The sequence below is a fragment of the Antedon bifida genome, chromosome 7 (assembly GCF_963402885.1).
Source record: "Antedon bifida chromosome 7, ecAntBifi1.1, whole genome shotgun sequence".
Taxonomy (NCBI): Eukaryota; Metazoa; Echinodermata; class Crinoidea; order Comatulida; family Antedonidae; genus Antedon; species Antedon bifida.
Genome location: NC_136232.1, coordinates 24,675,959 through 24,698,808, shown reverse-complemented (window position 1 = coordinate 24,698,808; position 22,850 = coordinate 24,675,959). Strand labels below are relative to the sequence as shown.

Here is a 22,850-nt window from a genome sequence, read left to right as displayed (position 1 = left end):
CAAAGTATATTATATTGTAGAATGTTTTAATAGCTTATAGTATACATTTCGTTTAAGTACACGTACTCGCAGAAGTTGTAGTCTGTACTCAACGTTATCAAAAATGAGAATCGAAGATTTGTGATGAGGTGTACGTTTGTTGAAAATACTTCTCATTATATTCGGATTTGACATAATTTCCTGTGGACTAACGTTAACAGGTGCATCAACGGAAGACAAGCTACGGGTACATGGTTATCTCATCCTCTTTACAAGATCATCTTCACGATTTCTATTGTAGACGATACATGACAGACAAGCTAGCGCGCCGAACGTAATTAAAACTGAATTTCCAATCGATTGCTTGAAATCTAACACGTTATCTTGGCTCGTTTGTTTAGCACAGTACTTCAACATCCACGAATATGTTTACTTTGTAAAGGAAGAAGAAAGCGTCAACAAAGACTCATTTCTAAACACTATTTCTGGAGTAAACATCCACCGTTTACTCATTATGCATCAAATGTATTATCAAAGGTCTTATTCTTTGTATGACATTCTCCAAATCGTCTTGTCAACATGTGACCCTATTGACAAGAGTCTATATTGGCAAAAACGAAGAGTTTTCCCCCATGGCACGCCTATAATAGTATGAAACTTTTTTGTATGGTAATATTAAATACGCATTTATGCTACAGGAGGTTAATTGTCCCCCAACCTTTGTCGACATATCCCACACAAGACACTATCCTAGGATTGTTTTGTACAGTATTTGCCGATACACTGTTTGTACCTCACAATTTATATGATAGAAAATGGATATAATTTAAAATACCTATCCATTTTCCATACTCTCATGTTAACATTGTTTATGGTTAAAGCTAGGACATTCACACTAATGCTTGGTTCCCACTAGAGACGCAACACAATGACGTAACGCAACGTAAGTTGACTAATCACAACCGATGGATTGTTCGAACTGCCGCTTGTTCGTTGGTCAACACGCTTGCGTTGCGTTTACGTCCTCGCGTTATACTAGTGAGAATCAAGCTTTAGACAGCGTCCTTCAATTCTTTATACGATATTCCATTATTAAAAACGGAAGTGTACTGGTACTGGTACTGGTTCAAATAACCGTCTCACAGAGACATCTGGTAGCCATTGACTTAAAGTTGGCATTTGGATGTGTTACTTTTAAATGTAGGCCTACAGTATGAGAGTGACTACTACCAAATTACACAGTCTCAAAACAACTTATAAACAGTTCATATATACAGTTAAAACATTGCTGGGAATTATAAATTTCTGTGAACACTCGTTAATGACCCACGGCAGTTCCTACCACGAACGAACGACAATGGATGAGATGGACCAGTAAACTGAGGTGACCCTAGGCTTTTCCGAAAAATGCACCGTTTTTTCACAAGCCAGGGACCAACAGTAGCCCTTATTCTGAAAACTTGTTCTACTGTACCACCAGAACCATGGTAGAGAAGAGCCTTGCATTTGTGCAGATATTATGGCTATGGTTCGCGGCACCCCTACCTCACCAGACTAGAAATCAAAATTAAACCAATTTCAGTTATAATAGATTTATGGTTTTTATTAGCACAATTATTAAATAACATTTTTTTCTATAAAATATATAAACAGGAACTCTATAAATTAATATCAAAGGAATACAAAAATATAAACTTTAATGAAAAATATTGCAAGGCTTATCGGAGTATTGCGATGTTTAGTGCAAATAAATGTAACCAGGATTTAATAATTGACATTATATATCAACAAAAAAGTAATCTTTGTATTGGACAACTGGTTTAATATTCCTTAATGCCATAAAAAGTTCCTTTTAAATATTTTAAATTTCCTAAATCCAACTCAATTATTGTTTTATTGCACAAGCATATTGCACTGATGAAGGGCTAGTGTTGTCCGAAAGGTCTGATAATTTTACTGGCTATTTACTTATCATTTTGATTATAGCTTTTTGCTTATTTTATTTTGTATCTTCATTGAGATCCAGCCACTGATACCAACAGCATTGTCATTTTTTTCAGTAATTTGCCTTTGGATTTATAATATATTATTTATCTATTTCATCAATATATTAATTATGTCATTATTTATACATATTTTAATTTTTATTATATCTACACCTTTCTCTTCTACCAAACTTCTAGATGCATGTCTGGCTATAAGTCATGTTCAAGTAAAGTGCAACAAAGACCACCACAGTCATGGACTGTGTAATAAGCTCTAGTAATATAGACTCTAGATTTTGAGCACTAGAATGATCTCAAATAACTTTCACTTGGTTGTCGATCTTCCACTTTATTGGTCATCCATCCATTCACACAGATTTGGTCGGTTGGTAGGTTAAATGAAGACTTGATTGGATAGATTTAGGTAAACATCTGCAGTGCTACGACGCAATCGCATATCACAGTCGATATGCTGAGTTGACATGTTATTCGCTTGCTGCATGTGCATATCATAAAAATGACATTATCAGTAGACCTAGTGAACACTGCACCACATAGACATAGAACCACCATTGGCCTACAATACAAACAATTTTGAATTAAAAAAAATTGACATTTATAATTTAAATTATACAAATTCCAACTAAATATACAAACTAAATAAATTCAAGCCCTTGCCATGTACAGAATATTTACATAACAAATAAATACTTTTAAGATATATTCCTTTTTATTATTTAGTTATCATTCTAAACCCCGAGTTTAAAATGAACTAACCTAAAATGAACCAACATGTTCTGTTGAAACATCCATCCATAAGATCCTGATAGACTACACCAGTCTTTACAGCAGAAATGCCACCAGATGGAACGGCTACTAGGCTGATACTGCCACCAACCTCACCACCTAAAATCAAAATTAACAGAAAATTAATACTGAAATAAGGATGTACTTTTTAACTGTCATTCTGTACACCCATTCTCCAGCATCCACCATCACCCAGTTACTCACTATTTCAAACTATGCACTTTTTATTTCTAAATAAGATACAGTAGAGTAAAATGTCCACACTATTGTTTGTACTGCAGTACTATGTATATTGCAAAACTGTAATGTAATAATAAAATGTACCAAAAACCAAAAAAGGTGAAACTTAAACACTTTATATATACCAAAATAAATTATATTTAGTCCCCTAGACACTACAGTATAATATCAAACGTTTCTTCTACCTGCGTAATCTGTATGCGTGGTTTTCATTTATTTTGAGCATTTTATTAACAATGACCATTTCTGCTACACTATGTTACAGTAAAAACTGTAGGTATTATAGTATGCGTGCACATTTGCTATTATGAGCAATCGATATGAACAAATGCTTTGTTTTATCAATGTTACAGTAGAGGCTGTATGAGTTGAGGTACACACGTTTCCTGTTACAGTTCAAATTTTTGATCCGAGATCTACAATAATGTATTTCGTTCTTGAGATTATGGATTTACGAATACAAATTACAGTATCAAAACTATGTTATATTTGAGAAAAGTAGAAGTAGTACCTAATATATGCATATACTGTTTCAACAATACAAATTGGTGAATATTAAAGTCAAATTTGGTTTTGATATAAACATTTGTCCAAAATTATGAATATCTAGAATGTCACAAAAAGAACATTGAAAATAAATACGTAAGTGCAATGTGTTGATCATTGTCTATTCTTGCACAATCCAGTGCTGTCCAGTATTTAAACTATTATTTAAACAAGACAAGTGTAGTGTTTAAAAAAAAAAAGATTACAGCACGACGGGAATATATATATTACAAATATTCTGATATTTACAAAAAACCTCCCAAAATAGACATTCATTGATCTCATACCACCAGTATTATTTAATGTACTGTAGTTATTAATGTAATAAAAAATGTCTTCTGTCGATCAAATTGGCACATGGAAAAAAAGGTGTAAACCTTTATTGATGCTTTTTCCAAGTAAAATGCAAGATAGCATGATTTACTCAGAAATATGAATTCAATATATTTCATTTCATAAATAATATTTATGAGTATAAGTATAAAACGCAAGTTTAGTATCTTTTTAAATCAATAGTACACTGATGCACAATATGTCCAGTTTTGTTATATAAATATATATTTAATATATTTACTCTTACATAAATGTAAGAGAATTGTATGCAAATATATACACCAGTAAACCTCACATTGCCATTTACATCACAAACACACAATAGTACTGTATGTATCTCTATGGTACAGTATTAGTACACTGTAAAAACATATATAAACTTATTTATTCATGAGACTGATGTACAGCACAACTCGTTCAATCAACATTGATTGTTTTTATACAAGTTCATATATTTTTCACATATGTTTGATAACTTTTAGTACAAATGTAAATGAACTTCAGCTCAATATAGTTTTCAAAATATTTACAGAATCCGAACAAATCGAAGGAACGGCATGGTTTAGATAATTATGAAATTATATTGTTTATACTCACCATAGCTTTGTGATGCTTGCTTGATCTTATTCACTTTTCCTGTAAAATCGCCTACAGTTCTATTGTATGGGTTTACAAATATAACCTAATACAAGTATAAAGCTGGAAATACTTCTGTAGAAGCACCGTAATCTTCTTCTGTTTTTCAGAGAATTGACGTTCAACATAAAGTTGCATAAAACAAGTGTTATGTGGTTAGCGGTCTTATACTGTAGCCCTACTAGTAGTAACTTCTTATTAAAGAGAATTAATGAGAATGACCCAAATGAATGAGAGAACCAAGGATTGGTAAACATTAACCATGTACAATTTTTTAGGTGAAATTTATTCTTTCTTTTTATCATTTGCTCTATAATATTCCAAAAAGTAGAAATTAATTATGAAAGTTATTTTTCTATCTATTATTAAAATTGGACCAAGGAATTTCTAACCATTATTTTAACAGTTATCAGGATATAGGATTTTCCCAGGATATAAAACCATTGTTTACAGTATATGGTACAACCCCTCCTTTGGGACACCATTGTTCAGGGTACAAGGACCTCTTGAAACAGTTACAGCATTACTCAGGGCCAACTCTATTAAGGGGACACACCCCATGAAATTAATGAGGCTTTTTAAATAATGTCTATTCATGTGATGGACACATATTAAGGGCACAGTTCGTTGGGTCCAGAAAATATCCCTTTTAATGATTCTACTGTAATTTAACATAGAATAGCCTCCTGGTAGAACAAATTTGCACGGTATCACTATCATCAAATTTTCCATTTCATACATTTATTCATGCCAGTCAAAAAAAAAAGAAGGATTGTTGACATAAAATACACGTAATAAATATCATGATGGCTTGAACCATCTGGGTTGCCGGAAATAAACAAAATCATATGGTAGACTGTAATAAGTATAGCAAGTATGTACTTAGTTTTATGATTTATGAACTAAATGTTTATGCTTTTCAAAAAATTTGCTTAACAATTTTAACAAAATGCTGCGTACATTCGAGAATGCAAAAAAAAAGAAAAATTTCAAGTGGTTCTCGGTGGACTCGAACCCACAACCTCCAGACAATTAGTGTGTTGTTCATAACCTCACGACCATGCCGAGAGTCAAGCACTGTCTTCACTATCAAACTAGTTTGACAAAAAAAGTGTGTACCAAATATGGTAGTGATATGATGTCGTTGTGTCCATATATGGGCACATCTGATTTTTTTGTCACATAAAGTTTGATAGTGTAAACCGAGATTAAGATTCACGAAAACAATGGGTTGTTACTGAACCAATATAATAATTGTTGCTAATCATCAGTAACTGTATAAAGTACAGATTAGCAAAAATTATCAAGATTGTAATAAAGAGTTGTATGAACAGATAACCTATAGTAGATTACACCTACACCATTTCCTTTATGCAAGTTGAAACTCTGGTTGCTTAGAAGATGTACTGGATGAATGGATACCAAGGGATGCGTAATACCTGAATGTGAAAGAAAGTCTGGACATGGAAAGAAGACCCATTTAATGTGGAAGAAAAAATTGATGTGGAAAACGAAGAGACCCTGTATGTGGAAGAAGCCCTGCGCATTGACGAAGAGAAGCTAGGCATGTGTCATCTATGTGGAAGAGCCTCTGGAAGACGAAGAGACCCTGTATGTGGAAGAAGCCCTGCGCATTGACGAAGAGAAGCCGGGCATGATGTCATTTATGTGGAAGAGCCTCTGGAAGACAAAGAGACCCTGTATGTGGAAGAAGCCCTGCGCATTGACGAAGAGAAGCCGGGCATGATGTCATCTATGTGGAAGAGCCTCTGGAAGACAAAGAGACCCTGTATGTGGAAGAAGCCCTGGGCATTGGAGAGGCATTTAATGTTGAAGGTATTGGAGGAAAACAGTACAGTACAAGAGATTAGTAAAAGAATGATTAGACCGGATTCAATTCCCAGGCTGGTACATATACAGTATTGGTAAAAGTTTCTGTACTTGGAACCAAAAAGTCACAAATTGCATGGTGTATCTGTATGCACTATCTGTATTCAATTGCTATATACAATACACACAAAATACCTACCCTTACCTTAATAAAAATTAATTGACTTGCAGAACATTGCATTATTTTATTCAGGAGACAATATCTTCCACAGTTTAGCCTGCTAATAAATATGATTTAAAAAAGGTTTCTTCAGGACACAGTGTCCTGGCTACAGTAAGTTTTCTTTTTATGAGAGCAATCACAATTTATGCAAGAAAATAATATCCCATAGTAAACATTACTGTATGATGAACAATCATCTTGACTGCTTAATTTGAAAAATAATTACACGCATTTAGAATGAATACTTTATATAATTAAACATATGGCAAACTTTAAAAACAACAATTTGCATGTTCCTACAATCTATAATTTACTGAATTAAAAAAGATATGCATGTTTCAAGATTAGTGGAGGGTATGGGGAGGATAAAAACGAACAATTTGTCGTTAACACATTACACATCCGGACAATTATCACCCATACAACTTAGAACTACCACATAGGACAACTACTGTACCGCCTAGGACAATATCCCCTACATGTAGGACAATATCCCCTACATGTAGGACAATATCCCCTACATGTAGGACAATTTTCCCCTAAATGTAGGACAATTTTCCCGTTAAATGCAGGACAATTTTCCCCTAAATGCAGGACAATTTTCAACTAAATGTAGGACAACTACTGTACCCCCTAGGAAGTAGAATTATTAATAGACAGTGTATACTCCTGACATACATACCTGACAACGCTCTACAATATGTAGTTTAATACTGTACTGTTCTTAGTCTTGCATCATCTAAGTTTATGGCAAATCCAAAATTCACTTGGCAAAATCTCATGCTCTATTTGTGGCATCTTCCGTAAATATACTAAAATAGCAAGTGCTATCAGCTCGGAAATATTTATCAATTTGTCTGTATCCAAAGTTTCTGGCATCATCCAGTGACAAAAAGTATAGTACAATGCAGATCTACTATTCCGCAAAATATGAATTTAACTTCAAAATGTAACTTTTTACGATTAATCAATTTGTGAATATAGTGCATAATGCTCCAACCTAAGCATTACATTACCCGAAGAATGCCAACATATATTCCAATATTCCAATTATGATGCAGCTTTAGTAATCTGTGCAGTACTAAATGTTATAGTTGGGTGGAGAGAGGCAAACGCTAAGTGTCTTGCCTAAGCACACAAGAAATTCAACAAGGATTGTCTCAAGCTCAAACCAACTGCTTACTGTAACACACTGTGCCACATGCTCTAACACTAACAGTTAATTACACTCCTCTGTAATGTAATACCGATAGATTTATTAGTGTTATGTAAATCCATATCCGTAATGAAAATATTTAAAACCGGTTATTTTAATTCAAGTCAATATTATTCAATAATCAAATTATTATTAGTCTACTGCATTTTCAAAGCTTAACGATGGCGTAATTTAAATTTCGGATAGATTTTAACGATTAATGAAACCAAGCCATCGCTACAGCATGACGCTGCGAGACCCACGCGCTGCCCATTTAGCCATCCGACTGGCTTACGATTCACTGATATCATAACACATTAGTCTTTTATCAAAAGCCATAGAGGGCGCTATATAGGCATAGATTTTGTCTCTGAATTGTATCTACGACTAGGTGTAGATGCAGCCACTTTCATTAACTTTGATTTATTTTTAATGTTCTTGCAATAAATGCAAGTCCTTGCTCCTAACATCTAGGTCATTATAAAGTTTTAAATTATAATCTGTTTAATTTTCAAAAGTTTGAATTTCACAGTATTGTGACATAACTTGGTTTAGGGTCACGAATATAGTTTAAGAGTTCAAAGACAAAACTGAAGCAAGAAAATTGTTCGGAGGCTGGAACAAGTAGACTATCATAAGCAATACGCAATTTATTTACAAAACAATGAGTCGTCAAAACAGATGCAACACAAACCTTAAAATGAATCCAATTAAAAAAAAGAAGAACTATTTTTATCAGTTTTTTGCGACTTTATACAGTCTACAGTTTATATACAGTAGCCCGACTTGAAATTGAAGAGTGGTTTACCGCGATTACAAAGCATACTGTAGGTAAATTGTCGCAAAATGCAGATATTCATACTGGAAGCAAAACATTAAAAGCGGCCAAGTCTAATTTTTTGTACATTAATTGTTAACTGTAATACAAAATAAACTAAGTTAAAATAAAACTACATTCATGTCGAGAGTTCTAATCTGCTGCACCATGGTTTAAGGGTTTTAAAACTGCAACACAACGATCCTATTTAAAATTACTAATTACAAGTTATCATACGCGATATGCAATTTAGATACTGCTGTGTCTTCTCACATAATTAAATGCCAAATAGAATGGAACTATTAAAATGTACATAATTTGTTCAATATTCCTAGAACTTTTATCTTCTGAATATGTCTTCTTACACAAGATCTCCAGATGTAATCCAGCTTCTAATACATTTTAAAAACGACGAGCCCGTTTGAAAGGAACATCTTGCTCACGTTCTCCTCCTCCACGACGTCCACCACGCATTTCATGGGGACTACCACCCATTGGACCGCCCATTGGTCCGCCTGGCCCACCACGCCCAAATCCTTGCTGTGGAGGTTGGTCAAATCGGCTAGCACGCTGTGTTTAGTTCATAGGTCATAGTTCAACAGTTTTTAAAAAATCATTCAGTTTTTGGTGTTTACAAATAATAATATTCAAAACCAGATGAATTTTCAGCAACATTTGAAGAGAGATGACGATCAACAGCAACAATTTCAATGCATGGAGGGAAAGAGAAATTGAACAACATTAGGAATTACAGCACATTATCAATATTTATCAAGTTAGTAGTAGGCCAGAACAAACTGATGTTCCTGTAGACAAAATAAGCTATTAAAATAAAAAGTTATTAGAACATGAATAATAATTGTACAAACTCTATGCGACAGAACAGCCAGAACTGAATCCTCGGGGTAATACGATTATGCTGTGTATTATTTTACAATATATTATAAAACTATGCGTTATGTTTCTAAGGCACAAATTACTATTTCTAGTTACAGAATAATTGCTATTTAAATGTACAGTTTTGTCTACATCTACAATTGCCACTACACATTATATTCAAAACAGAGGATTGCATGTTCAGTAAGAATTTGAAAGCACGATGAAACGAAGGAAAAGTTGCCAATACATTTAGTAACACTAACAGACAAGTTTCCATTGAAATGACACCATATTTAAAAAAAGTCTATGCATTCAAAAATTGCATTTTTATGTTAAAATCTTATGATCATGTATTCCATTATGAACTATGTATATGTTCGTACTTGAAAGTGATTAGTGAACACTTAGTGTAAAGTCAATTACTTTGTCCAAAACATCAAATATTGCCCAGATTTAAGCAGCTCATTACAAACTATTGTGTTAAACAAATTTGTGTCTTTAATTTAATGATGAGGCCATTAACCTGAAAAACAATTGCTTATTTAACAGCCAAAATTGATAGTTGTTCAAACCTATTACATCCAAAATGCCATTCAAAGATCAGAATCTACCAACTTGATATAATTGATATAATAGATATAGATATTATTTCAGTAAAATTACTTATTTTCCTTATAAACATGGGCTGGATTAATTTATGCAGGAATATACTATGCGAATGAATAATGACATCACAAAATGTTGTAACTTTTGTAAGTAAAGCTACTACTACTTGTTAATTATCTCCGTATTATGAATTAAAAATCTTTTATCATAAACTAATCTAAAAAACAACTTTATAGCATTATTTTATTTATATTATTTATAACATTACTGCACAAATATTCAAAACATCGAGAGAAAAAATCATATCAATCAATAGCAATTTATGGTAAGACCAATGAGTTATGGCATAATTCATTCTGAATATGCAACTGTTGACACTGGTAACCAACATATAGCTAACATGGTTTAGAATGACATGGTTATTTCCAATGAGAAACTTTACTAACAATACGATTCTATACACTCTGTGTTAGGTACCTGTATTATGATATCGTTAGTTATTTCTAAAGATCTGTCTACACTATCAAACCAGTTTGACAAAAAAAGTCTGTGACCAAATATGGTAGTAGTATGACATCATCATGTCCATATATGGGCACATCATATTTTTTTGTCACATAAAGCTTGATAGTACAGACAGAGCTTTAAACATGGCCCTGCTGAACTTCAAACATTTGTATGTCGAACAAAAGAATCTCTAAATTAGTTACTGAACTTTTTACAATGTCATTGTCATGAGTTTGGATTGAAAGCTAAGCATTGGTGTGAACTGGTGGTAGATAAGCATGTACTGGTCAAATTACAGGTTTAAAGTCTTGCTTTTTACATGTTTTTTTAAGGGAATGCTATATTTAAAAATTACATTTCCATTTGGTGTGAACTGGTGGTAGATAAACATACTCGTCGTACACATTATTGGTTTAAAGTCTTGCTTTTTATAAGTTTTTTTAAGGGAATGCTATATTTAAAAATTACATTTCCATTTGGTGTGAACTGGTGGTAGATAAACATACTCGTCGTACACATTATTGGTTTAAAGTCTTACTATTTAGTTTTTGTTTTAAGGGAATGCTATATTTAAAAATTACATTTCCATTTGGTGTGAACTGGTGGTAGATAAACATACTCGTTGTACACATTATTGGTGTAAAGTCTTACTATTTAGTTTTTGTTTTAAGGGAATGCTATATTTTAAATTACATTTCTACTTCAATAGGTCATCAGGTGTGGACAGAACCACAATAAAAACAAATACTGATGTAAACTGAAAAGCCACTATGCGTGATACTCATATCTTAACTACAGAATACATTGTGTATGGCAACAACCGTTTCAAAAGTGCTTCAAATTTGAACTGCAATCACTCTTTGGTTACTGTACGTAATTGTTTTCATCATAACACGGTAAGTAATCTAAAGATTCGTACAAGTCCGTACTATGGCTAAATGTGATTACGAAAATAAAAAGAATCCCCCACAAGAAACAGTCTGGCATGTTCTTTATTGTCGCAAGAGATATCAATAAGATAAAAAACACCTGATTAACAATATTTATTCTATGAACCACAATTTTAACCTATAACAGCTTGACAATGAATTGGTTGCTCAGCACTATGCAACACAGGTGGTATCCTTTGAGACATTAATCACCCTTAATGGACTCCGTTAGAGTGGCCGGAGCAAAATGTTGGGTGGGCTTGGGTATTATTTTGAATTAGTTATGTTCAGTAGCACAGTTAGTACAACTATATTTGATTTTGACTTATTCATACAGCTGATGATCTCTCTTGATGCACTGTCAACATGAGAATAACACTGAACACTGTATATAAGTAACAGTGCGTCTTTATAATTTCGCAAGGTTTAGCCTGCACATTTTGAGCTAAGATTTTAGAATACTAGCACTTCCAAAAGACGTTTCTAATTCAGCTAATTCTTTTGTACGATAGTTATATCTTTAGGCCCACTATGCGACTATACTTCCAGAAGTCGGTCGTAGCATAACAACCAAAACATCAAGACACCTCAACCATACGTTATTTCCTTTTGGTGTACCGCAAACCTAACTTAACAATTCACCAGGAGATTCAAAATACTCATTTGAACCTATTATGAAATATAACATTTTATCTCTGCTCTTTTTTCTTCTATTCTCAACACCCCCACCCCTCCCAACACACAGTTTTTAGAGTTAGAATGTCATTTAACATATTTCAGGAACAATTTATAGAAATCACTAAAAAAACAATTTATAAATGCTGTCGATTTCATGAAAGGCTGTAAAATAAAAGTACCAGCATATGTCCTTTCACAAAGGACATTGTAGATCACAGTGACACAAAGGATTTGAAGATTCAATGACTAAGCCAGCATAAGAAACAAAAGACAACAGCAATTCATTCTTTTATGTTGAATGCTTTGTTCACTCTGGCAAACACACACACCCAGATCATCACCATGTCTCACAATACAATTATGTTATGTACATACCGACTGCATTCCACCTGGACCACCTTGCATTCCTGGGCCACCACCACCCATTCCACGCCCATTGGGTCCGGCACCAGGTCCGGGGCGGCCATTAGGACCGGCTCCAGACATTGCGTTGTTTCCCTGGTTCATTTGCGCCATGGCTTCACCCTTGAAATAGTATTATTTACCTTTTATCAACAATCTAGTTGAATTTTGGTTTTTTTAAATGATATGCATGCACATTTCACACTTTGCAAATACCATTTCATAAAAAAAATCTTGCACCAGTGACAAATAACACAAACAACATGCATTGGTAAAAAAAATATATACAAGTTTTACATCATCTATCATTAGAGCAAGGGCCACGCTTGTGTAACAAAGTAATTAAACCCAGTTGTAGTCAGTCATGGACCAGAATACGTTTTCCTTAAATGCACACAAGCCAGATGTGTCCTTTTGAGAAAATTGAACTACAGCCAAGGTAGTTAATATATGGCTTTAATTTGCAGTTTCCCATTCCTTAACAACTCAGCCACTAAAATTCCGTAGAAAAATGTTATACACATAATACAAAATAAACCAAACTATAAAAAGTATCTTTCCCCACACCTCCCCCAACCCCTCTCTCTCCACACACACCACCTCCCCAATCTCGCAAAAAAATTAAGCCTACCATCATCTGCGATTCACTCCTCTGCATCATGCCGTCAGCGGTAACATTCTGGGAACGACGTCTCAAATCTTCTTGTCTTCGTCGGCTAACCTCTTCCTGGTGCGCTCTCATGGATTCCAATTCCTGGCTGCGCATCTCAGATCGTTGACGGAATTCTTCCTGACGTCTATGGTAAACATAATTTGAATATTTATAGATATGCACAAATATCAATTATCAGAAGTAGGAATATTTTTTTTTTTTTTTGTCTTGTGTGGGTTCGTCCTACTTTTATTATCATACTCTGTTATAAATATTATATTTTTTAAACATATTTTTTCCTCTCGTTTATATCTTACAATGTTAAAAGTAATTGTAATAAAAACATTGCATTCATTATTTTACATTTAAAAAAAGTAATTTAAATATATAAAATAATTAACAAAATGCCTAATAAAAGACGATAAAAATTGATTAAAAACGTTCTTTGTTGAACAGTTGTAATTATTCTATAAAGCTCGTGTTCGGGTAGAGAGGCTATAAACTCAGGGGAGGAATATAAAATACCCTCCCTTTTCACCAAGACAAAAATGAATGAGATGAGTAAGAAGAATGCAAAAGTTTGAAAAATAAGGTATTTAGAAGTAGGAATATTAAGGTAATTTAAAATTGCTTTTCTGAAAATAATACCTTTTATTAGCATACAGCAAACAATGTTGCTACAACATTCTTATCAAAACCAACCCCAAAATCTGTTATTACTAACCTCTGCTCAATTTCTTTGAAGTTTTCTTCCATTCTTCGCAATTCTTCCTGTCTACGTTGTAAATCTAAAATTGTTGGAAATAGAGTAAGAAATAAAATGACTGGTTGAAAAATCAAATCACAAAAAGACTTATATTAGTTGTATAATATTTTTAAATTATCATTTTTATGTTTATTTAGTAAAATTACAAGATGTACAGCTCGCATCCTCTCCCCAACAAAGAAGTGAAACTCTAAAGCTCTGTCTACACTATCAAACTTTATGTGACCCAAAAAATGTGAAGTGCCCATAATGATGTCATCATTACCATATTAGGGTATATCACTACCATATTTGGGCACATCACACATTTTTGTCAAACTAGTCACTACTAGTAGTGTAGACAGAACTTAATGCAAATTCTAAAACAAATACTTTACCTTGTCTCATCATAATTGTTTGATGTTCGTATCGCGCACCATCCATTTCAGATTCAAGCTTTTCTCTTCTTTCTTCAAACTGCTTCTCAAGCTGTTCTCTTTGAGACTTTTCCAGTTCAAAGATCTCTTTCCATCTTAACCCCCATTCAAACTCAAACGAGCTCGGCGGTGCAAATCTTGGAATGGCTTCTCGTTCCCTTAATTCAAAATTAGATTTTGTTAATTAATATAGAATAATACAGTCAGGGGAAAAGTGACAAAAGGCTTCCTACTTTCTTGGAGTTTTACCAGATAATTAGTGGTTTTGTGTCGATCTTTTGAGATTCGAAAGCTTTCAATGTAATATTAATATAATTATAAATCGTAAAGAAAATAACTTTTTCTTGCATATCTTTTAAAATTAAATCATGCAAAAAGACACGTTTGTTTCTGTGCAATAGCTTTTATTATCTAGTGGGGAGTTCAAACTTATTGTACTTTTAAAATATTTCTTTCATTAAAAAAAAATAAGTTAACAATTACCTTTGATAATGTTGGTTCTTTGTGAGGTTTTTTTCAGGCAATCCATCTTCTTCATCAGTTTGCTCAAGTACTTCAGCAGATACAGGCCTCAGAGAACTATAAATAATAAAAGGATAAGTTATTTATATTATATAAGATTTTTTGTTAATTTTAACTAGGACACTCATGATCAACCGGCGTATCAGTAGTACTTTAGTTTTCTTTTTTCAGCGCAATTTATTTTTTTTTGCATCTGATTCTGTTTTCATTGTTACACGAATGCACCAGGAGCACTGACAAAGGTTATAGTTGTTAGCGACTAGGGTGTATCCCATACTTTGGGTGGTGGCAGCATAAACCTTACCTGGTCAATAAAAATACACCGTCTTTAATTTTCTGAAGAGCATTCTGGGCTCCTGATTTACGAGCAAACTCAACGATGCCTTCACCAGTTGCTTTTCCTCTGTCATCTACAATAACAACAGCTCTCTCAACAATGCCAAACTGTGAAAATGCGTGTTCCAGAAGTTCATTTGATACAAGGTTTGGTAAATGCTTCACTTTCAATGCAGCGCCATGAGTGGCGAACCTAACACGAACTTGTCTTCCCTTGCGAGTTGTACCATCGATGGAAGCCTTGGCAGCTTCTGCATTTTGTCGCGTGTCCTAGATAAAAAAAAACAAACAAATTACATCCAGATATTTTATAAATAAATGTAAAAAAACAAAGATGCAGTTTCCTGAAATCTAAATAAATAAGTTTTTAAATGAATCAAAATGTGGGCATTTCGGTTGGTTACAATAATATTATAATATAAAAAAAGGGATTTTTCATTGTAATCGTTAAACAAACTAAAACTAAAGTTATTGAAAAACACAATCAGCTAGCTAGGCCTAGTTGTTCTAGAAAGGCTAGCCTATCTCATCAATTAAATGGAATATTTTAACTGGATAGGCCTACTTACAAGTCGAATGAAACCAAATCCTCTTTGTTTGTTTAAGAAAACCTCCGATATTTCACCATACTTTTCGAACATCTTTTTGAAATCATCCTCTTCAATATCATTTGTTAAATTTCCAACAAATAATCTGCATCTTTGAGTGAATTTTTTTTCTTTCTTTACACTTTCTTCCAAGTTTAATGTGTGCATTAGGGGTTGGGCTTGCATATCTTGATTTCCAAATCTGTTGTGCCCACCATGTTGTTGGTGGTGGTTGCCCTGTCTTTGATGTCCACCACCGCCCGGTCTTTGGCCACCAAGTCCACCACCGCCCGGTCTTTGACCACCAAGTCCACCACCGCCCGGTCTTTGGCCACCAAAGCCTCCTCCGCCACCTCCTCGATGCTGTCTACCAACACGATCTCCTCCACTGCTGTTAGCATTTCCTTGCCTTCCACTACCATCGCCGCCGCCATATCCACCGCCTCCAGCCCCTTTCCCTCCTTTGTTGAAATTTCCATCTTTGCTGTTCGTAATATTTCCACCCTTACCTTTATTATTAGGTGTTGTACGTTGCTGATTAGGCTTATTTGGACTTTCTGTTTCCTGTTTTACGTTAGCCATCTTATTATACAGGAATAATCACCACAAATACTATAAAATAAAGTTATATTCTGTCAGCAAAAAAGAACTTTAAAAATGGCGTGAGCTTCGACAGCACAGCAGCAGCGTGTAATGCGGTAGTAGACGCGTTTACCCATGCACGAGGAGAGCGTCGGTAAAGCTAATTTGCATATAATTAATGTTCGGGTTTTTATTTAAAGAAATAAAATTTACATTAAATACAGAAATAAAATAAAAAACACACACAAATAAATATATTATTGATGGTATAAATATTTTCTAACATTTTAGATATATAAAACAGTTTTATTTTTGTAAATAAATAATCCAAATAAATACCCTCGTACTCATTATTTTTCGGAATATACAATGAATATACGAATCATGAATAAACATTTATTTTATTGTAGCGCGCATGAAAATTTGCATTTGGGGAGCTAGATCATCGATTGTATCGGCGGCAAGACTTTGTGTTGGCGTATCAGATTTGAACCTTTTTTTAAAAACTCGATCAATTTAGAATTGATTTGAACTTGATTACAAACAACATCAGAGCAGGGCTTCAGCATGTAAGTCATTCCATTCAATTTCAGTTATAATAATTGCTGGCACCATGTGTGGACTGTGATCTTGTTAGGATTTGTGATTGGCCGTGCTGTATTGAATTGGTTCAGTGGATAAGCGCACACACTCAATCACTACACATACATGAGGTGTAAATAATATGCGCCCACACAATACGTACTACTGGCATTGGCGTGTACTGCTTATTTATGATGTGCTGGACATGCAGTCAATGATAATATAAATATTTGTACAATTTCAACGTACTGTATGTAGATTCCATTAACTAGAACTATAGAAGGCAGTTTCAAACCATGAAACTGTTTCATGCAGTACTGATCAGCCATTTTATCCTCATGAATATTCATGATGATAAGTGTCGAGCAGCAGAAAGTTACTTAAATGTCGGAACTTATTTGAAGTAAATAAATATTTTTACTTCAAAATAACAAATAGCCTTGATATATGGTAACAACTGGCACTGTTAGTTAGTTCATACAGTATTCATAATAAACAATTAGATTTCAATGAATTAGAAGAAATATGAATATGCATGAGGATTGTCTAATTTACATATTCATTGTAAGCTTTCTTTGGTCTTGTTCAAAATGGCTGCCATTTTGATTGGCTTTGTGATGCCATTTTATAGAACATCATTCTAATATCTTGATAATTAATTTTAATTGGTCAATCATCATTTGGTATGTACTAAATACAACAACAATATGCATCTAGCCTATTTTATTATATTTAAATAATATTATATTTTAGAAGCTATGATGATAGTTTATATTTTTATGCATAAGCATAGATAGTTTGAATCCTAATGAATAATTATTTAATAATATTAACCAAATTGTTTGTCATTTAATACAAGTCCCTCCCCCTCCCCCTACATTTTGAAAGCTTATAAAAATAAAATGATAGAAAACTCCCAATAACAAAAGTGCAAGAATATTTTATTTTATTACGTTTCTGCCTGATGACTGATAATAAAAATGGTTAACGTTGGCATGTTTTTAAACAAAATATTTTATTGTTATTGTTTTATGTTATTTGGTGTTATTATTTGGTGAGAAATAGTTTAAATTAGTCGTACAGTAAGTAACATGGCAACCTAATTGGCCTTGACCCATTTTTTCATTTTAGACTAAAAAAGTCATGTTCTCTGAAAGTAGTGTATATTGACAGAAAAGAAAGAAAAATATTTAATTTGTCACACTTAAATATCAAGTATTTATTATAATTTCACATGAATTTTTTTGCAGGCAAAATTTAACACAGACGGCTGATAGAACCATGTACTGTAAACTATTTTCAATTCCCTTACTCAACTCCCACTTGAGCACAACACAACTATAACCCTCTGGGACTACACACAGTCATTTGATAATCATTTATTTACCAACTTCTGTTTTAGTCGTCAGCTACCTAACCAATTGTTTTAATTAAATTTAATAAAAATTCTTTATTTTTTAAAGTTCAAAGATGGAAGTTGAAGAAAGTGATGACATCAAAGGGCAGTCAGTTATAGAAAACATTGAGAAAGGATCTGATCAAGAAGAGAAAGAAGATGTTACTGAAAAAATGGAAGTGAATGAAAATACGGATGTTGTTCATGATACAATTTCTTGTACAGAAGAAGTTGACATGCCAGAGAAAATGGAAGTTGATGAAAATATGGAAGATCTCTCAAAAGATGCTGCTAGTCCAAGAGAAAAAGATGTTTGTATTTCTGAACCTGGAAAAGAATCATTGGCACCTGAAAAGAATGAAAGAGATGAAACTGATAAGGATTTGGAGAATAGAAAATCTGGCATTGAATCGGACGAGGCTGTGGAACAAGACCAAGAATGTGATGTACATAAAAACACTGAGGAAGTCTCTAAAGAAACAAACATTCTTGACACGAAAGCTACTGATGAAATACCAGAACCAGAATCGGCAGCGATTGGCCAAAGTAGAGATGCTATTACTCCCTCTGATAAAACCATTCCAATCAAAGATGACAATAGAGCTAACAATGTAGAGGAACAATTGGTAGAGGAACAATTGGTTGAAGAACCGAAGGAAAACAATTCCAATGTTTCTGTAGAAACGGAAAAAGACGATTCTACAGATGGAATCGTGGAAACAGATCTTGATAAAAAATCAGATGCTGCTGAAGATGATGATAAAAATATAAATTCTTTGATAATTAAGCAGGAAGCTATTAGTGACAACTCAAAAGTTTCTGACAACGTAGGGAATGATACAGACATGTCTGAGAAAATGGATGTGTCTCTTTCAGAGAATAAAGAATCTTGCACAATAGATGCATCAGAGAATAAAGTCAATGATGAGATTGGTTGTGAATCCAGTGATGATCATTTAAAAGAAGACAAATGTTTTGTTGAGGAAACCACCAAAGAGGTACCAGCTCATGAAGAATCTGCTGATCTGGTAACCAGAGACCAGGCTACTGAATTGGCAGAAACAACAGATCAAGTTGGTGGTGGTAAATCATCTTCTGATAAATTGTCAGATGTTGTTATAAAGAAAGAAAAGTTGGATGAATATTTTGAGCAGCAGTGTCCAAGCTCAACACTGCAAACTTCAGGAGACGCAAAAGCGCAGAACAAGTTGTCTAGCTCGAGCCTACAGACATCTGGAGATGCAAAAGAGCAGAACCAGTCATCTAGCTCGAACCTACAGACATCTGGAGACGCAAAAGAGCAGAACCAGTCGTCTAGCTCGAACCTACAGACATCTGGAGATGCCAATGAACAGAACAAGTCTTCTAGCTCAAAAGAGATAAAAGTGGAAGCAGAAGAGACAATAAAGATTAAGGAAGAAAAAGTGGACGAGAAAACAACAAATAAAGGATTAATCATCAGCAAAATACTGTCTAGATTAGCTACATTTGCCCCAAAGTCACAAATTTCGAAAGAAAAGGTTGGTTTAAAAAAAATTATTTTCAAATTGTTAAAAAGCGTATTCATATAAATCATTTTTTTTTGTGACAAATAATTTATAGTATAGAAAGAACTGTCTTGAGGTGGTTTAATAAAAAAAATTATTGTCTTGGTTTTTAGGATAAAAACAACATTGAAAACGACGAAAGCACATCAGCGTCGGTTGGTAGACATGGTAAAGGAGATCATCCTGAACATGTCAGAAAGTCTGTAACAGCCAGAAAGATATCAGTGTCTCCAATAAAAAAGGAAATTGAAGTCGATGATGATGTGATAGTCATTAATGACAAATCTACATCTACAGTAAGTGTTTAAACTTGACTTTTCCAAAATTTTATGACAACATTTGGCCACACATTTTTTTTTTCTTCGTAAAATAGTTTTTCTTCCTATTATCAGTAAATTATTATAAGTTATAATTCTTATTATTATGAAATAATGAGATCATTTCTATTCTTCACACCCTCAGAATTTGCAAATAAATTTCTGTTCAAATTGCTGTCAAGTGATTGCTAATGCTGATGTTTCAAAATGGACGACGAATGTATCGGGGCAAGAAAAACAATTCTGCTCCAACGCGTGTATGAACATCAACCCATATAAATCTCAACTTTGCTCTCTCTGTAAAAAAGACATGAAAACCGTGCAGGACACGAAGGTGTGCGCCCCAAGTGGACCGAGTGGAAGATTTCTTGAGTTCTGTTCACATGCATGTGTCATGTCCTACGAGGAGCGCAAAAATGCTGGCACTCACTGCTACTGCACGGTTTGCTCATCACTCATAGCGCTTACAGTAAGTGTTCTGATTTCACGTAATACACTTGTGTAAAACCACTATATGAATTATAGTCAACCTATCTTCTTTTTTTTTAATCAATCATTTTCTCTTTATTCCATAAACAAACAAAATGCATAACAAAAAAAAACAATTTTTTTATGAAAGCAACCTCTCTTTGCGATTATTTCTGTTACGGCTGTCAAGGAAATCTGAATGATGTATCTAGCTGATCTGAGTATAATCAACCTAATAAAAAACAAAATGATTTTTTGCTTGTGACTGACCAAAAGTTTGACCAAATATAGATTCAACTTTTTATTAATGGCTCATCAACTCAGTGGATTTTCTGTAGCACGCTTTATTTTTTTATTTTTTTCAGCCGGATAATTGAAGGTTGTATTGTGATAAGTTTTAATTATTTGTTAATTCATTTTATTGTTGTGTTTGTTTACAGCATTACAAACATAGTCTGAGGTTGAAAGGAAGACTCTTTCGTCTTTGTAGCACGGATTGTCAGAAAGCGTTTATGAAAGACAATCACGTACAGCCGGTAAAAACGTGCTGTGAATGTAAAACTAAATTTACGTTTGAAGGGGTTACGCAAGAAGTGAAAGGAGTCAAACAAACGTACTGCTCCGAGAAATGCAAATCAAATAACGTATATACAAATTGTCTAATGTGTAAGAAAATAAATGCTATAACATCTTTGACAGAAGTCCACGGCAAGAACGGAGAGAAACACCTTGTATGTAACGGTCTATGCGCCTCAAGGTTGATGCATAGGTTGAAAACACCCAATGTGTCTATCCTTTCAAAATGTCCCGAAACAAATAATAAAAATTCCGTAACACAGGCACCAACAGAAAGTATACCGGTTACAGCCAATGTTAGTCCCAGCCAACAAAAATCCGTAATGAAATCTCAGAATGATAAATCAGGGGTGTATCCCACAAATCCTGTTAATTGCAATCATTGTAATATGTATCAAGCTCCGTTGTATCACCTGACGATGAGCGATAAGTCTGTGCGGAATTTCTGTTCGTATAAGTGCGTGATTGGTTTTCAAATGCAGTTCAACATGCCCCCCGTGACGCTACCTCAGGAAGAACTGACTCTGCATTGTAAATATTGTAAGAAGAATTTCAAAGGCAAGCCAATCACACTCAACTGGAAAGATGATATTCACTTTTTCTGTAGTGAAAACTGTTCAGCTACGTATAAAAAGGTAATTATTTCGGGAAAAGTGAGACCAAACCGCAGGAATCAGTGTAGGTGTATGACGGGTTCTTTCTACAGTAATGTGCACTATTGAAAATACTATATTGTTTTCCAATGTAATTTTTATCTTTACACCAAAAAGAGAATAGTAGATCCTAAATGGATTGTAATTGTTTGTAACTACTGTGGAGTGTCATGCGTCAGAATGTTGAGTAATTGGTCAGATATTTGCCCTACTCTGACGTAATTTGTACTTTGTACTAAGTACATTGAGAATACGTAATTCTCAGGTGGGAATCCTAAATGGTAAATTTATCAACTATCCAGATATTTTTAAAAATATATTCTAAACAATCCTGAGAATTTGTACGTTTAGCGTTTGTGGGAGATAGAAGGTCACTCGGAAGAATTATCGGGTTACTTTTGAGATAGTTTGAGGGCTTGAGTCGACTTTACTGCATTCTACTCCAACATTTTTCTTTTCTTTCTTTTTTTACCAGGTCGCACGTGGTATATTTTGTTAAATACTGTACATTTATGTTTTAATAATATTAATATTATTTGTTTTTTGCAGACATTTTGTGTAATAATATCGTGCGACAACTGTTTGGAAGAACGCATTCATCATTCCACTATCTATTTCTCCGGTAAAGAAAGAAACTTTTGCAGTGAAGGTAATTTATCATGTTTATATTTTTATCATATTTCTAAAAACATGTTTTAACTTATGAATAAAAATTGAAATTGATATAATAATATAATAATCCTATTATTTAATTGGTTTGACTCCATTGACTGTAAAAAGTGAGCTTTCTGTTTGACATGGTAAATGAAGAAGATATTCTATTACATGTCTAGCTTACCTGGATAAACAGACATAAGC

At 33.7% G+C, this 22,850-nt stretch overlaps 2 protein-coding genes across 4 annotated transcripts in view; one reads left to right on the top strand and one right to left on the bottom strand.

Annotated features, from left to right (window-relative positions):
* Positions 1 to 22,850, top strand: part of LOC144848739 (zinc finger MYM-type protein 2-like) — a 39,052-nt gene that overhangs the window by 7,165 nt on the left and 9,037 nt on the right. The window contains exons 2-6 of the mRNA XM_078705606.1: positions 18,499 to 19,951; positions 20,092 to 20,274; positions 20,441 to 20,764; positions 21,204 to 21,974; positions 22,542 to 22,641. Coding sequence (XP_078561732.1) covers positions 18,506 to 19,951; positions 20,092 to 20,274; positions 20,441 to 20,764; positions 21,204 to 21,974; positions 22,542 to 22,641 — 2,824 coding nt within the window. The 5' untranslated portion in view covers positions 18,499 to 18,505. The remainder of the gene's footprint in view (positions 1 to 18,498; positions 19,952 to 20,091; positions 20,275 to 20,440; positions 20,765 to 21,203; positions 21,975 to 22,541; positions 22,642 to 22,850) is intronic.
* On the bottom strand, positions 1,574 to 16,572 carry LOC144848772 (paraspeckle component 1-like). 3 transcript variants are annotated; one of them, XR_013613918.1, is made up of 9 exons: positions 15,854 to 16,572; positions 15,253 to 15,554; positions 14,910 to 15,005; positions 14,388 to 14,584; positions 13,969 to 14,032; positions 13,224 to 13,389; positions 12,566 to 12,715; positions 2,742 to 2,870; positions 1,574 to 2,541 (listed from the first exon to the last, which is right to left on the bottom strand). XR_013613918.1 is itself a non-coding variant. In XM_078705688.1 (8 exons), exons 1-8 carry the CDS (start codon positions 16,451 to 16,453, stop codon positions 8,994 to 8,996), a joined length of 1,743 nt encoding a protein of 580 aa, XP_078561814.1. In that variant the 5' UTR covers positions 16,454 to 16,572; the 3' UTR covers positions 8,400 to 8,993. The 3 variants fall into 3 exon arrangements, 2 of the variants coding, with proteins under 2 accessions (XP_078561814.1, XP_078561816.1); XM_078705688.1 differs by lacking the exons at positions 1,574 to 2,541; positions 2,742 to 2,870 and adding an exon at positions 8,400 to 9,161; XM_078705690.1 differs by lacking the exons at positions 1,574 to 2,541; positions 2,742 to 2,870; positions 12,566 to 12,715 and adding an exon at positions 8,400 to 9,161.

What these genes read in the sequence shown, in the direction of transcription:
- LOC144848772 (XM_078705688.1), bottom strand. Translation starts at nt 16,453, where the DNA reads ATGGCTAACGTAAAACAGGAAACAGAAAGTCCAAATAAGCCTAATCAG. An exon ending in GATTTGGTTTCATTCGACTT is followed by an intron (nt 15,555 to 15,853) that starts GTAAGTAGGCCT and finishes TTTTTTATCTAG; the next exon opens with GACACGCGACAAAATGCAGA. An exon ending in GTCCAGGTGGAATGCAGTCG is followed by an intron (nt 9,162 to 12,565) that starts GTATGTACATAA and finishes AACTAAACACAG; the next exon opens with CGTGCTAGCCGATTTGACCA.